Raw genomic sequence first — 14,584 nt, forward strand, 5'->3', positions numbered from 1 at the left:
CTGCTGCTGCTAAGTCGCTTCAGTTGTGTCCGACTCTGTGCAACCCATAGACGGCAGCCCACCAGGCTCCCTGTCCCTGGGATTCTCCAGGCAAGAGCACTGGAGTGGGTTGCCATTTCCTTCTCCAGTGCGTGACAGTGAAAAGTGAAAGTGAAGTCGCTCAGTCGTGTCCGACCATCAGCGACCCCATGGACTGCAGCCTTCCAGGCTCCTCCGTCCATGGGATTTTCCAGGCAGGAGTACTGGAGTGGGGTGCCATTGCCTTCTCCGCAGCCCTGGGCTAGCTGGTCCCTACTCACTAGCAGGGGACCAGCCTATACATGGCACAGCAACACTGCACCCTGAAGACACCAACAGGTAATAATAATAGCCACACTGTGCATCAGTATGTTATGTAACTAGGTTGTATATTTGAATGTTTAGATCCTGAATGTATCCAAACTCTCCCCAAGAGGAGCCGGGCTCCAGTGGGGTGAGCGGAACCTACATCCAGACTAGAGCCTTCTGCTTCCCTTGTCTGTTCTACTTAGGAGAAATAGAAGCTTTGCTGAAAAACAACTAGGCGGGCCTTAAGGCCTCTTAGAGCAGAGGCCAAAATCTGCATAAACCAGAGAGTTTTCCTGAGCAAGCTTCGAAAGCGGCATCTCAGAGGGACACAGCCTTCTTACTAGAGTGGCCCATAGTTAGAAGATTCTGCCGGGATTTATGGATGTGAGCGGAGGAAGGTGTGTGGTCCCCCAGCAGGAGAGGGAAGCAGCTTGGGCTCAAGTCAGCCGCAGCCACGCCAGACAGCTGGACTCTGGGAAACCTGGCATCCCAGGATTCCCTTGGGAGATGCATGTATTTTCTTTTGTATTCCTTTTTTTTCTCCTTACTTTTTAAAATAAAATCAATACCTTTTTAAAACCATACTTCACCATGTTTTGTTACTTTTTAATTTGTCACTACCATTTCGTTTTTAAATATTAACATTGGTCATTATTTTAACTGTCTGGATACAGTGCCTGAGTCAGAATAGCTGTAGGGTGAAACAGAATAAAGTCTGAAAAAGAAGGGATTGTGCATCCCTAGTGACAGAAACCTAGTTTCACATCCTGGCTATATCATTCACAAGCTGTGTGACTTCAGAAAAATACACCTAATCTGTGTCCTCATTTGGAATTAGTTGACTTTTTTTTTAATTGAAGTATAGTGGATTTACAGTGTTCCAAGTATACAGCAGTGATTCCATTTTATACACACACCTTTTTTCAGATTCTTTTCCACTACAGGGTATTACAAGGTACCGAAGAATTTAGTTCCTGCGCTGTGTAGTAGGTCCTGTTGCTTATGTCTTTTTAATTGTGTTTATCTTTGGCCGTGCTGGGTCTTCACTGTTGCGTGGCCTTTTCTCTAGCTGCAGCAAGTGAGTGCTGCTCTCTGCAGTGTGCAGGCTTCTCACTGCAGTGGCTGCTATTGTTGCGGAGCACAGGCCCTAGGGCAGCCGGCTTTGGCAGGCTGCAGCATGCGGGCTCAGTAGTTGCGGCTCCTGGACTCTAGGGCTCGGGCCCACTCGGTGGCACTCAGGCTGAGCTGCCCGCAGCATGTGTGGTCTTCCTGGATCGGGATCGAACCCGGGTCTGCTGCATTGGCAGGTGGGTTCTTTACCACTGAGCCACCAGGGGAGGCCTCTTCATCTGTTTCATGTGTTGATACAGTGGGGCTTCCCAGGTGGCACAAGGGTGACGGATTCACCTGTCAGTGCAGGAGACACAGGAGACGCAGGCTCCATCCCTGGGTCGGAAAGATCCCCTGGAGGAGGAAATGGCAACCCACTCCAGTGTTCTTGCCAGGAAAATTCCATGGACAGAGGAACCTGGCAGGCTACAGATCATGGGGTTGCAGAGTCAGACACGATGTTGATATAGTAGTATGTATCTGTTAATCTCAAATACCTAATATATCCCTCCCTTACCTTTCCCCTTTGATAATTAAGATTTTTTTTTCTGAGTCTGTTTGGTAAATAAGCTCATTTGTATGCCTTTTTTAGATTCCATAAGAAACACTGTTTGTCTTTCTCTGTTAAGATGTCACTTTACATCTCTCTAGGTCCATCCATGTTGCTGGGAATGGCACTATTATTTTTTATGGCTGAGTAATATGTGTATGTGGTCATCTATTGATGGATATTTAGGATGTTTCCATGTCTTGGCTACTAGCATAGTGTTGCTATGAACATTGGGGTGCATGTATCATTTCAAATTTTAGTTTTTGTCTTTCCAGATAGATACCCAGAAGCAGGAGTGCTGGGTCATAGGGTAGTTTTCAGTTTTTTGTAGAACCTCCATACTGTTTTCCGCAGTGGACGCAGCAGCTTACATTCCCACCAGTGGTGTAGGGGAGTTCCCATTTCTCTACACCCTCTGCAGCAGATACTGTCTGTAGACTTTGATGACGGACATTCTGCCCTATGTGAGGTGGCACTTCATTGTAGCTGAGATCTGCATTTCTCTAATAATGAGTGATGTTGAGCATCTTGCCACGTGCCCATAGGCCATCTGTAGGTCTCCTTTGGAGAAATGCCTGTTTAGGTCTTTTGCCCATTTTTTATTAGGTTATTTGCTTTTTTGATGCTGAGTTGTATAAGCTGTTTATTTTGGAAATGAATCCCTTGTTAGCTGCATCATTTGCAAATATTTCCTCCTGTTCTGTAGGTTGTCTTTTTGTTTATGGTTTCCTTTGCTCTGCAAAAGCTTTTAAATTAAATTAGGTCCCGTTTGTTTGTTTTTCCTTTTGTTCCCATTATTCTAGGAGATAAATCCAAAGAAATATTGCTATTTTTGTCAAAGAGCATCCCACTTATGTTTTCCTCTAGGAGTTTTACAGTATCCAGTCTTACTTTTAAGTCTTTAATCTATTTTGAGGTTGTGTTTTTTTGGTGTGTATATGGTGTTAGGTAGTGGTCTGATTTCATTCTTTTACACATAGCTGTCCAGTTTTCCCAGCTCCTTTATTGGAGGGATTGTCTTTTCTCCGTTATGTATCTTTGCCTCTTTTGCTGCAGGTTAAATGACCATAGGTGCGTGGGTTTATTTCTGGGCTTTCGTCCTTTCATTGATCTTTGTGTCTGTTTTTGTGCTGGAACCATACATACTCTTTCGGTCACTGCAGTCTAGTCTGGGGTCGGGGAGCATTGATTCCTGCAGCATCGAGGTGGTTCTTCAAGATTGTTTTGGTGACTCAGGGTAAGTTGACCTCTTATAAAGTCGATCTGTGGTTTAAATGACAATAAGGAAAAAATACATAGCCCTGTGCCTAGTGATAGTAAGTGCTTAATAAATGATGTCAGCTATTGTTAATTATTATATTAGAACATCAGGAAGAAAAGCGCTACTCCTTTTTTTATTTATTATCACCTTCTTTTATCTGATAAGCCTCACCATTCCAGGTACTTTTGCTTATGAAATCTTTAGTAGTCATATTACAAACCAAACAGATGAGGGATACTTTAAATAACTGAGAACTACAGATACAATTATGAGGAAAATGGATTCTGAAATCCAGCCAAGAACCACCACCTGATCTTTAAAGCCTCACTTGCTGCAGGGAATTTATAAGGAGAAAAATCAGGCAGTTAAACAAACACAGCCAGATCTTTTTTCCAGAAAGTCATTTTAATAGGTTTAAGTTCTCTCACCCCAGAAAAGCTGGACAGAATTTCATGACCTTGTCAGGCTTTGTTGTGGTAGAATTTAGGAATTATGAGGGTTAGACTGTTATAGTTTGTAAGACTTAAGTAGTTCTTACAGTTAAGAAAATAAAAGTCTCGTATTTGCTTCAATTCCGAAATGAGGCTCAACTTGCCTCAATGAGTATGAATTAAATCCACGAACTTCAAGGAATAGGAACAAGGACTGTGAACAAGCATCAGCTTAATAATGATCAGCCAGGAAGGGGCACCCTATCCTCCTCCTCTCTGTAGTACTTGGTATGACCTGGTTTGGCTTTGTTCCTAGACATAAATTGACTATAGAAAGAATATACAGGCTGCCGAACTGGTGCTGTATAAATAATTCAAGGACAAACTTTCATTTTAAGAGCTCCAACTGTATTAATAAAAAGAAAGGAAATCTGCTTTCCCAGGGAAATCTGCTAGGAAACGACAGAACAGACCATTTCTTTTCAAACACAGAAACCATGCCAACGTTTGTTTGTTTTTGCTTTACATTTCACGTAATTTTGGTGGATGTTGGATTTTATTCAAGTCCTTTTTTTTTGGGGGGGGGGGGGGCTTTTCTTGGACCACTGTGAAGCATTCAGGTGGTTTTGTATGTTCGCCACATCTTAATTTGTTTAACCCTTCTCTTGATGTTTAACTTCCCTTTAAGTACAAGAAAAGGAGTGCCGGGGGTGGGGGTAGTGGTCAAAGAAACTGATTATTTTTCACAAAGTCTGTCTAATATGCTAAGCTTCTTCCTTCGGGAGGAACACATTTCCCATCACTTAAGCCACAAATGTATTTCATCAAGTCCCGGAAGTTGTTGGCTAAGGAAGAAAAGGTCTGCATAGTGAAGTGGGCTCTGTCATAGACATAGGACAGAAAACTCCCACACGTTAATAAACAAAAATCCAGGTTCTTAGGCTGAGAAACTGTGGATTTCATATTGAATGCTTTGTCGTTTTGTCCTTAATCTTTTTCTAGTCTTTGGGCTGAGAAATGCTTTCCTCATACAACATGAAAACAGATACCGACAATGTATAGCGGCATTCTTATTACAGGCCCAAACGGAAAACATCAAGGTATGTATTTGATCTTTGTAGGTTATGATTCTTCAGACATAAGAGGGAAAAAAATCTCACTCCAAACTCACTAAGAAACAGTGAAAAGAAAGTTTTGTCAAGTTGGTAGGACAGGAAGGATATGACTATCTAACCACATCAGGCTCAGAAACCTCAGCACTGACCGTTTTCTTACATCCCCAGTGTGTTGACACAGCCTCCCTTGTTTCTCCTGCAGCAGAAGCTGCCTCTGACTTCTGGGAGGTCTATAGGAAATGAGGGTAAAACTGCTTTGGATTGCATGCTTTTAAGATGTAATCAATTTCAAAGCCCTGTATGCAAACAGTATGATGCCAGCTTAAGTGAGGGGCTCCTGCAGTAATGAACCACGGAGTCTCCTCTTTGAAAATAGGTCCCTGTTTTTACAGCTGTGGAGCTGCAGGGCAGCTGCCTACCTGGCTGTGGTGTCTCTGTCTCAGGAGTTTCCATTTTCGCCTCTCCCTGGTAGACTTTCCTCAGGACAGCAGTGTGGCCAGTTCCTGGAAGCCTGCATTGTGCTCAAGGACTCGACTTCTTCCCTCAGTCTGTTTTTCAAGTTATGCCAGCGGATTAAAAACTTCTATTTCCACACAAAGGGGACATTTAAGAAATTCAATTTTCAAACTATTTACATTCCCAGTACTCATCTTTGTAATTAGTCATCCTTAACTATTATGGTTTCTTGATTACTCACAACTGTTTATCGAAAATATCATACTCATCTAATCCATTTGCATTCATGTGATAGAGGTATTGATGATACATTCTAATTAAGACAGAAAATGGGAGACAGGCAAATGTTTCATCAGTCTTCAGTTTTAAAGAGCAAGTTAATGAATACAAAGGAAAATATTAATCCAAATATGTGAGAAATTGTCAGTTTAACATTCTCTTCTCACTATATTTTTTAACAGAGAACATGGATAGCACAAATAACAGCAGCAATCTCTTGCTTCACCAAGAGTCAAGAAACCAAGAAAATGTCCTCATTCACTTTGCCTGCAGAATCCTCGGAAATTTAGGGACCTAAATCAAGTGGCACACCTTTTTAGACATTAGGGATTAAGGTAGTCTTTCATTCAAACTTGTAGCACTTAACCTAGGGATGATCTAGAATAAGCATTTTAAAGAAGTTTTAGAATTTGAGCTATAGGTACTCCTCAGGGTAGAGTAATAATGGCTTCAACAAATTTGAACCCTGAGGAATTTCTTAAGTATGCATGTATTGATATCCCAGAGTATCTCATAATGCTTCAGTCAGGCTTGAAAGTGGGGTGAGGGAAGTATGAGGCTGTTACAGTTCATAAGGGATGACCAGGTGGATGCATGTCGTAAAACAATGCCCACTACTTGGGTCTGATATGAATTCTAGCATCTTATTTTATCTGTATCTGTAATGAAACCAAAATTCAGACTTAAATTGAAGAAAGTAGGGAAAACCACTAGACCATTCAGGTATGACCTAAATCAAATCCCTTATGATTATACAGCGGAAGTGAGAAATAGATTTAACGGACTAGATCTGATAGATAGAGTGCCTGATGAACTATGGACAGAGGTTGGTGACACTGTACAGGAGACAGAGATCAAGACCATCCCCATGGAAAAGAAATGCAAAAAAGCAAAATGGCTGTCTGGGGAGGCCTTACAAATAGCTGTGAAAAGAAGAGAGATGAAAGGCAAAGGAGAAAAGGAAAGATATAAGCATCTGAATGCAGAGTCCCAAAGAGCAAGAAGAGATAAAGTCTTCCTCAGCAGATCAATGCAAAGAAATAGAGGAGAAGAACAGAATGGGAAAGACTAGAGATCTCTTCAAGAAAATTAGAAATGCCAAGGGAACATTTCATGCAAAGGTGGGCTCAATAAAGGACAGAAATGGTATGGACCTAACAGAAGCAGAAGATATTAAGAAGAGGTGGCAAGAATACACAGGAGAACTGTACAAAAAAGATCTTCATGACCCAGATAATCAAGATGGTGTGATCACTCACCTAGAGCCAGACATCCTGGAATGTGAAGTCAAGTGGGCTTTAGAAAGCATCACTACGAACAAAGCTAGTGAAGGTGATGGAATTCCAGTTGAGCTGTTTCAAATCCTGAAAGATGATGCTGTGAAAGTGCTGCACTCAATATGCCAGCAAATTTGGAAAACTCAGCAGTGGCCACAGGACTGGAAAAGATCAGTTTTCATTCCAATCCCAAAGAAAGGCAATGCCAAAGAATGCTCAAACTACCACACAACTGCACTCATCTCACTCGCTAGTAAACTAATGCTCAAAATTCTCCAAGCCAGGCTTCAGCAATATGTGAACCATGAACTTCCAGATGTTCCAAGTTGGATTTAGAAAGGCAGAGGAACCAGAAACCAAATTGCCAACATCCACAAAAGAGTTCCAGAAAAACATCTATTTCTGCTTTATTGACTATGCCAAAGCCTTCAACTGTGTGGATCACAATCAACTGTGGAAAATTCTGAAAGAGATGGGAATACCAGATCACCTGACCTGCCTCTTGAGAAATCTGTATGCAGGTCAGGAAGCAACAGTTAGAACTGGACATGGAACAACAACTGGTTCCAGATAGGAAAAGGAGTACGTCAAGGATGTATATTGTCACCCTGCTTATTTAACTTCTATGTAGAGTACATCTTGAGAAACGCTGGGCTGGAAGAAACACAAGCTGGAATCAAGATTGCCGGGAGAAATATCAGTAACCTCAGATATGCAGATGACACCACCCTTGTGGCAGAAAGTGAAGAGGAACTCAAAGCCTCTTGATGAAAGTGAATGAGTGAAAAAGTTGGCTTAAAGCTCAACATTCAGAAAATGAAGATCGTGGCATCTGGTCCCATCACTTCATGGGAAATAGATGGGGAAACAGTGTCAGACTTTACTTTGGGGGCTCCAAAATCACTGCAGATGGTGAGTGCAGCCATGAAATTAAAAGACACTTACCCCTTGGAAGGAAAGTTACGACCAACCTAGATAGCATATTCAAAAGCAGAGACATTACTTTGCCAACAAAGGTCCGTCTAGTCAAGGCTATGGTTTTTCCAGTGGTCATGTATGGATGTGAGAGTTGGACTGTGAAAAAAGCTGAGTGCCGAAGAATTGATGCTTTTGAACTGTGGTGTTGAAGATTCTTGGAGAGTCCCTTGGACTGCAAGGAGATCCAACCAGTCCATTCTGAAGGAGATCAGCCCTGGGATTTCTTTGGAAGGAATGATGCTGAAGCTGAAACTCCAGTACTTTGGCCACCTCATGTGAAGAGTTGACTCATTGGAAAAGACTCTGATGCTGGGAGGGATTGGGGGCAGGAGGAGAAGGGGATGACAGAGGATGAGATGGCTGGATGGCATCACCGACTCGATGGGCGTGAGTCTGAGTGAACTCCGGGAGTTGGTGATGGAAAGGGAGGCCTGGCGTGCTGCGATTCATGGGGTCGCAAAGAGTCGGGCATGACTGAGCGACTGTCTGAACTGAAACCAAGTCTCCTACCTGACTTATAAATCAGTTTTACTGCTCTACAATCCTACCTCATACAAAGTTGGATTGCTCTTTTAGCATATTAAGCAATGAATAATAATGTCTTCATCTTAGTAGCGGTTTTTAAATTCCTAGTCTCCAACAGTTTACTTATCTCAGGTATACTTTATAATACTCTTAACTTGGAGAAAATCCCAAAGACTAAATTCCATTGTTTTGAGAAAAAAGCAATTATCTGTTCTAATTTTACTTGTTAAGTTTTACTTGGGAGGTTTCATAGAAATAGTAGCATATTCTCTAAATCTCAGTTTTTGAATAATGGAGTTTGTCATAAAATTTTCTGGTTTTGAATATGTGTGAGTTAGCACAGTACTGCATCTTATTTGGCAGGACTTAAAACATCATTAGAATTCTTGCCAAGAAAGGCAGCTTGAAGTATTATCATGGTGGAATATACTGTTAACTGCAGGTAAGGAATTGGTTCATATTCTCAGATTTAAATTTGTGATTTTCATTTTAGACAATTTCAGACATAGTACTTTTTGCAGTTTCCAGGATGGAAGTAGTGTATTTATCAACTTGGACCACAAGACAAATGATACTTAAACTGATCTCTTTAAGCTGGAGAATGGGATAGAGAGGATGATGCTTGAGGAAGTGTTGTGAACACTTAATTCTTTGAGAAGAATGCATGTTTCACCATGTAAACCAGGCAGTGTGGTCAAGTGTAGCATAACAGTGCTTTTAAAGGGCCAAGCACTATTAGAAGGGAGGGTCACAGCCTGTGTAATAATGTCATATTTATTAGGAGTAAGTAAAAATGAAAGGAAAACCAGTAAGTACTGTCAGTGCCTAAGAAAGTACAGGAGAATTAAGTTCTTAGAGATGAAAACTAATTTATGTATTTTTTTAGAAAAAAATCATCTTGCAAGGTTTTCTAGAAATCAGCCAACCTAGGGAAAGAGCAGGGGACTAGGTGATCTCTCAAGATTCCTTTTTATTCCATGAAGCCAGTAAACACGTATGTATAAAAACTAATTTCTCCCTTAAATCTCATTAAAGGGAGAAAAAAAGACTAACATGTAAATTTAATTAGTTACGATGTAAAACAGCTTTAGAATATACTATATACAAAGAAATATTAGCACTCCTGTGTTCATTGCAGCACTATTCACAATAGCCAAGATGTGGAAAAACCCTTAATGTTCACCAGCAGATGAGTGGATAAAGAAACTGGTATGTACACACAATGGAATTCTGCTCAGCCCTGAAAAAGAAGTAAATTCTGAAACAGGCAACAACATAGATGAAGCCTGAGGACATTATGCTAAGGGAAATCAGTCAGTCGCAGAAAGACAAATACTGCATGATTCCACTTATATGAGGTTTCTAAAATACTCAAGTTCATAGAATCAAAGAGTGGAGCGATAGTTGCCAAGGGGTAGAGGGAAACGGGGAGTTCCTAATCAATGAATGGGCATAAAGTCTCAGTTAAGCAATATGAGTGCGCTTGGGAGATCTGTTGTACTGTACACTTAAAAGAGGGTAGATCTCATATTAACTGTTGTTACAATAAAATTTAAATAAGATGCCATGTATTTGAAGTCAAATTCTATAAAGCTCACAAAAGAACACATCTAATAAGTGTTTGAGGATATATACGTTCACTTCAGAGAATAACACATTAGTGTAAACTGAAAAATCGCTTCTAAAACTTTGCTACCTGAGGGTGGGGGACAGCAAAAAGCAACAGCACATTAAGCCATCAGAAAAGTATCGTTAAGTGGTCGCCCAGCTATTAAAGGTACCGTGAAACGAGATTAATATTGTTTAATATTAATATCGTTTAATGTTTTTGTTTTGCTAATTCTCTGCAATAATGGAGTGAAAAGGTGATGTCTCAACCAAAATAGCACTAGTAATTTCTCTTGAGATTAATTTACTATTCTAAGTTGAACATTAATGCACACCCACTGCCTATATCCAACTGCAAAGTTCTAAGTCTGTAAATAAGATATCAGCCATTCTTTTAAAATTATTTGACAAAATAATTTAGTCACAGAATATACTAGAAAGAAATGATTTTTAATGTCTTTAGCATTTTTTTTTAAAAAGCAACAATAAAGGATCCTTCCATTTTTCTTTATACAGATTTAAATGTTATGTAATTTATCAGTTACATTTATAATCAATAATCTTCCACTCACTGAGTTTAGAAACCGCAGTATTTACTGAGCTAAACTCTCTCACAAATAAGGCACAACTACATGATCACAAATAGTAAACAATACAATGAATCCAAAATCTAAAGGAGAAAATATTCATGCAAAATTATCTACAGAAACTATGAATATGATCCAGTTCAGGAAGTACAGAATGTCACAGACATAACTGCATCATGTTACAATAAGTTCATTACTTCTACACAGAGAGAACCTAGCTATTTCCAATTCTATTTTATACAATTTTACATAAATTTAGTAAGTTTATACACAATATTCACATCTGCAACAATAACTGATCATTAAAATTCAGGCAAAGGGCAATTAAGACAATAATGTGTGGCACATTATATAATCACAGAATACCATTCATCAAGCTCATGTCTAGGCATACGAAATTGATGGCACATTTAAATCTTATGGATCAAATCATCCAGGGTTTCATAGCCAAAGTGCATTTAAAAAAAAACTAGTCAAATAGGTCATGAATAATATCAAAATATATGATCATAATTTGCTCTCCACTTAAAAGCTAAACATCTTTATGCAAATGCACAGTAAAAAAAAAAAAAAGTGTCTTTAAAGTTCTCCAAACTATAAAATAATCAATTTTTTTCAACAGAGATGGGGAACTAACAAATTTGGCAGTTACTATTTAACATTACTGTGAGGAAACTATTAAACTAATTCCACATTAAGAGGTAGTTGAACAAAATTATACATTGCATTGAGGTTTTTGTGTTTGTTTCCCTCTTTTTTTCTTCAAAATAAATCCTATAACAGCAGCTTTGTCTTCTACTAAAAATTCCGTAGGTATAGTTTATTGTACACTAACCCAGCAAGACTTGATTATTAACTCACATTTCTGTGCTGGGGCTACAAATTTACTAACGTGATGCCAATATGCTTTGCGTTAGAGCTGGGACTCCATATGTGCCAGCTCTAAATCACTGACAGTCCTAGCAGACATCTAAAATGTAGAACCAGTAAGCACTAAGAGGATGACTTTTTAATTAAAAAGAAAACCTTTTGTTTCCAAAACACCTTGTTGGTGAGACTAATGGCTAAATTTTAGGTTTCACTTCTACTTAATATGTAGTCAAATTATTTGGGGCTTATAAAGTAAGATTAGCTAGATGAAAAGTAGAGAATACTCAAACACATATGTATTTGTTGTCCCCACAATTTTTTTATGAATATGTGGGCAGGGGGAACAAGGCAGGGAAAGGCCTTCAGTGTGCCCAATTAGGAGATGAAGTGAACAAATATTCCAGGAAATTTCTCATGAAGTTTCATTATCATTAAAAAGAACAACTGTGCTGTGAATGTTATTCCAACATGCTTATCAATTTTAAGTATAGAATTAAAGAGTATTTGAATTGTAAATATATGAAAATGCATAATTTCTATTATCCAACTTATTTTTAATAAGGAACCATTATATTTCTTCAATATTTATGCTCAAGGATGTATGTTTATCTGAGTCCAGGGATTCAGTCAGGGTCCTTGATAGCTACTGACAACAGAGTTTACTTAAACAGATTTTTTAAATAATTAATGAATATATGGCAATCTCTTTTAGTTTGTGTACATTATAGGAAGAATATAACATGATCATTTCAGCATGATACTTGAAAGCACTTACTGTAAATGGATTACTAGGCCCCACCCTCCCCCATTACCAAATGACTGCACTGAGTGAATACGTAACTTTACATTTCTTCGTAGAGTAATAAATCAATGATTTTTCAGATGTTTTCCAATTTTCCAAATTAAGACTATGATAAAGTTTAAGTCCATTGTGTAGCATACAAATACGCCAATTTTTAATTACCCTCAATTAGTCATTCTGTTTCAGTTCTGGTTTTAATATAGGGGTTGGCGATACTCTATTATCTAACTGTTATTTCAAGGTAATTTCATAGCAGTATTTTTGCAAAGTAAACAGATACAGAGTTGATATGAAACCCCAAATGTAGTTTAAAATGTAAGTCAAGTTCAAAACTTTAAAAAATTCTTCCCTGTTAGCTAAGTAAAAATATAAAACAGGATATTTAATGTCTCCTTGCCATATTTGTTTTCACAGATAAGACTATAACAATACCAGTCACTAGCTTTAAGATGCAAAACTATAACACAATTACAGTGAAGCTGAGCTATACTTGAGAAGGTTAAACCAAATTACCTTCAAAAAAGAAGATCCATTAAAAAAAGCAAATTCAGATTCCTGAAGATGCTGGAGAGAGAAAATGAGAGGAAATGAGGATATAAAATGAAAGCTGATCTCAGAAGACTTCCTGCTTAAATAGTATAGGACCATTACACAATTTATGTTATTCACCTTCCAACTGGGGGTAAGGCTGGTAAGTTTTGTAGGATTTTTAATTAAGACTATGTGGGAGTTTAAAAATCAGAAAGACAAAAAAGAAAAATTAACCCTTATCTTTAAATACAACCCGAGAATAACCATAATACAGATAAAATATGGATAGTCATAAAATAAGCAAATTAATTTTAAAGAGATTGCCATAAAATTCACCCAAGAGAACTTAATATAGTTAACATAAAAACCATGTTTGAATTCATGGTTAATACATATTTAAATACATAATCTGTATTTAGAACACTTGAGTAGTAAATTTGTAACAATGCAACTGAGCTATGGACCTATATATAAGAAAATAAGAAAACTATAGTTCTGTGCATGACTTTATAATGAGAATATTTAATATAATCGATGTGTTATTGTGCAGTATATCTGGTAGGGTAACATCACCCATGTACATTTCCATACACTAAATTTGGGAGAAAGAAGCAGCTACGGAAGTGTTTCATATCATTTCTGAACAGTGAAATTATATTTAAAAAAATACATTGCTATTTTCCATCCAAAATTTATTTACATTTCATTGGCTACTTCTAAACTTGGCATGAAAGCTGTTCCAGGGTTAAATGGAGAAAGATGAACTCAAGTCTCACAAAAATAGAAGAATTTTACTTGATAACATTCCAAAATATACGAATTCTAATTTGGTTTAGTATTGCAACCACTGTCCAAATCAAATAGTAGTAGTCCAGGACCTCTATTAAGTGCATTTATTAAAAGTCTAATGTTACTGTAATATTACTTTGAAGTTGTGATAACCCATTATCCTTGCAAGTCATTGAAACATCCATCACAGACACGAACAGGCTTCTTGGAAGAAGGAGTTAAGGCATTTTTGGCTGAACACTCAGCACAGAAGATATTTCCACATTGTCTGCAGTGATGCTGTAAATGACAGAAATTGAACATTTTCAAGCATAAAAACTATACCAAAAGTATTATGAGACCACAAGAAGAAAGTAAACTTCACTGTGAAAGTATATTAACTTTCAAGTGATTGATGTACTTACTATTTAATAACATAAAATGTCAATATCAATTTAATCCCTTTTGTTAATTTGAATGCTTCCTATTTAGTCAAATACTAAACATTAAATATGGAATTTATCTTGGAATTCTCAGAAGAACCTTTGTAGGATTTTAATAAATGCCTTAATAAAGAGTACCTCTATCAAGTGAAAAACTATTCCTATTTGCAAAATGTGTCAGGCGTAATTTCTTCTATAGGAGTATAAATGTCTGACTGAAGCTTGAGTTGACCATGAGTGCACTGGTTCAGAAAATGATTAGTCCAGAGAGTCACTCAGTAGGAAGACAATGATTGAATATAAAACTAAAATTGAAACACATGGGCTAGAAAGAAATTAGAGTGCATGAAATTTAATTATTCTACGTAGTTATAAATTAAAGTTAATAAATGCCAAAACTTTTAAAGTCTGTCAAATGCAGGACAATTCTGATGGTTAAAACACCGTCACCAAGGAATAAAATCCAAAACTATAGTAATAAAACCATTTACCCGTCTCACTGTTACGGAAAAGCCTTTCCCACAGGCCATACAGTTTTGTACTTCACTGTCTTCAGCCCACTTTCTAGTCAACGCTTGTGTATGTTTGATCTATTAAAGAGAAAAGTTTCAATAAATAGTACTCAAAACTATAAACAATGATTGATAATTTCTAACTTGGTGCCCA

The 14,584-nt window shown here is 37.9% G+C and overlaps 2 protein-coding genes across 3 annotated transcripts in view; one reads left to right on the plus strand and one right to left on the minus strand.

The window, feature by feature from the left end:
• PLEKHG7 (pleckstrin homology and RhoGEF domain containing G7) overlaps positions 1 to 9,421 on the plus strand; it is an 88,200-nt gene extending 78,779 nt beyond the window's left edge. For both annotated transcript variants that reach the window (XM_069584182.1, XM_069584183.1), the window contains exons 17-18: positions 4,682 to 4,779; positions 5,712 to 9,421. In XM_069584182.1, coding sequence (XP_069440283.1) covers positions 4,682 to 4,779; positions 5,712 to 5,819 — 206 coding nt within the window. In that variant the 3' untranslated portion in view covers positions 5,820 to 9,421. The remainder of the gene's footprint in view (positions 1 to 4,681; positions 4,780 to 5,711) is intronic.
• Positions 9,422 to 10,348: 927 nt separating this feature from the next.
• EEA1 (early endosome antigen 1) overlaps positions 10,349 to 14,584 on the minus strand; it is a 129,878-nt gene continuing 125,642 nt past the window's right edge. Inside the window, exons 28-29 of the mRNA XM_069584181.1 lie at positions 14,410 to 14,508; positions 10,349 to 13,775 (exon numbers count right to left, since the gene is read on the minus strand). Of these exons, the coding sequence (XP_069440282.1) occupies positions 13,653 to 13,775; positions 14,410 to 14,508 (222 nt within the window). The 3' untranslated portion in view covers positions 10,349 to 13,652. The remainder of the gene's footprint in view (positions 13,776 to 14,409; positions 14,509 to 14,584) is intronic.

Source organism: Ovis canadensis, chromosome 3 (genome assembly GCF_042477335.2).
Source record: "Ovis canadensis isolate MfBH-ARS-UI-01 breed Bighorn chromosome 3, ARS-UI_OviCan_v2, whole genome shotgun sequence".
Lineage (NCBI taxonomy): Eukaryota > Metazoa > Chordata > Mammalia > Artiodactyla > Bovidae > Ovis > Ovis canadensis.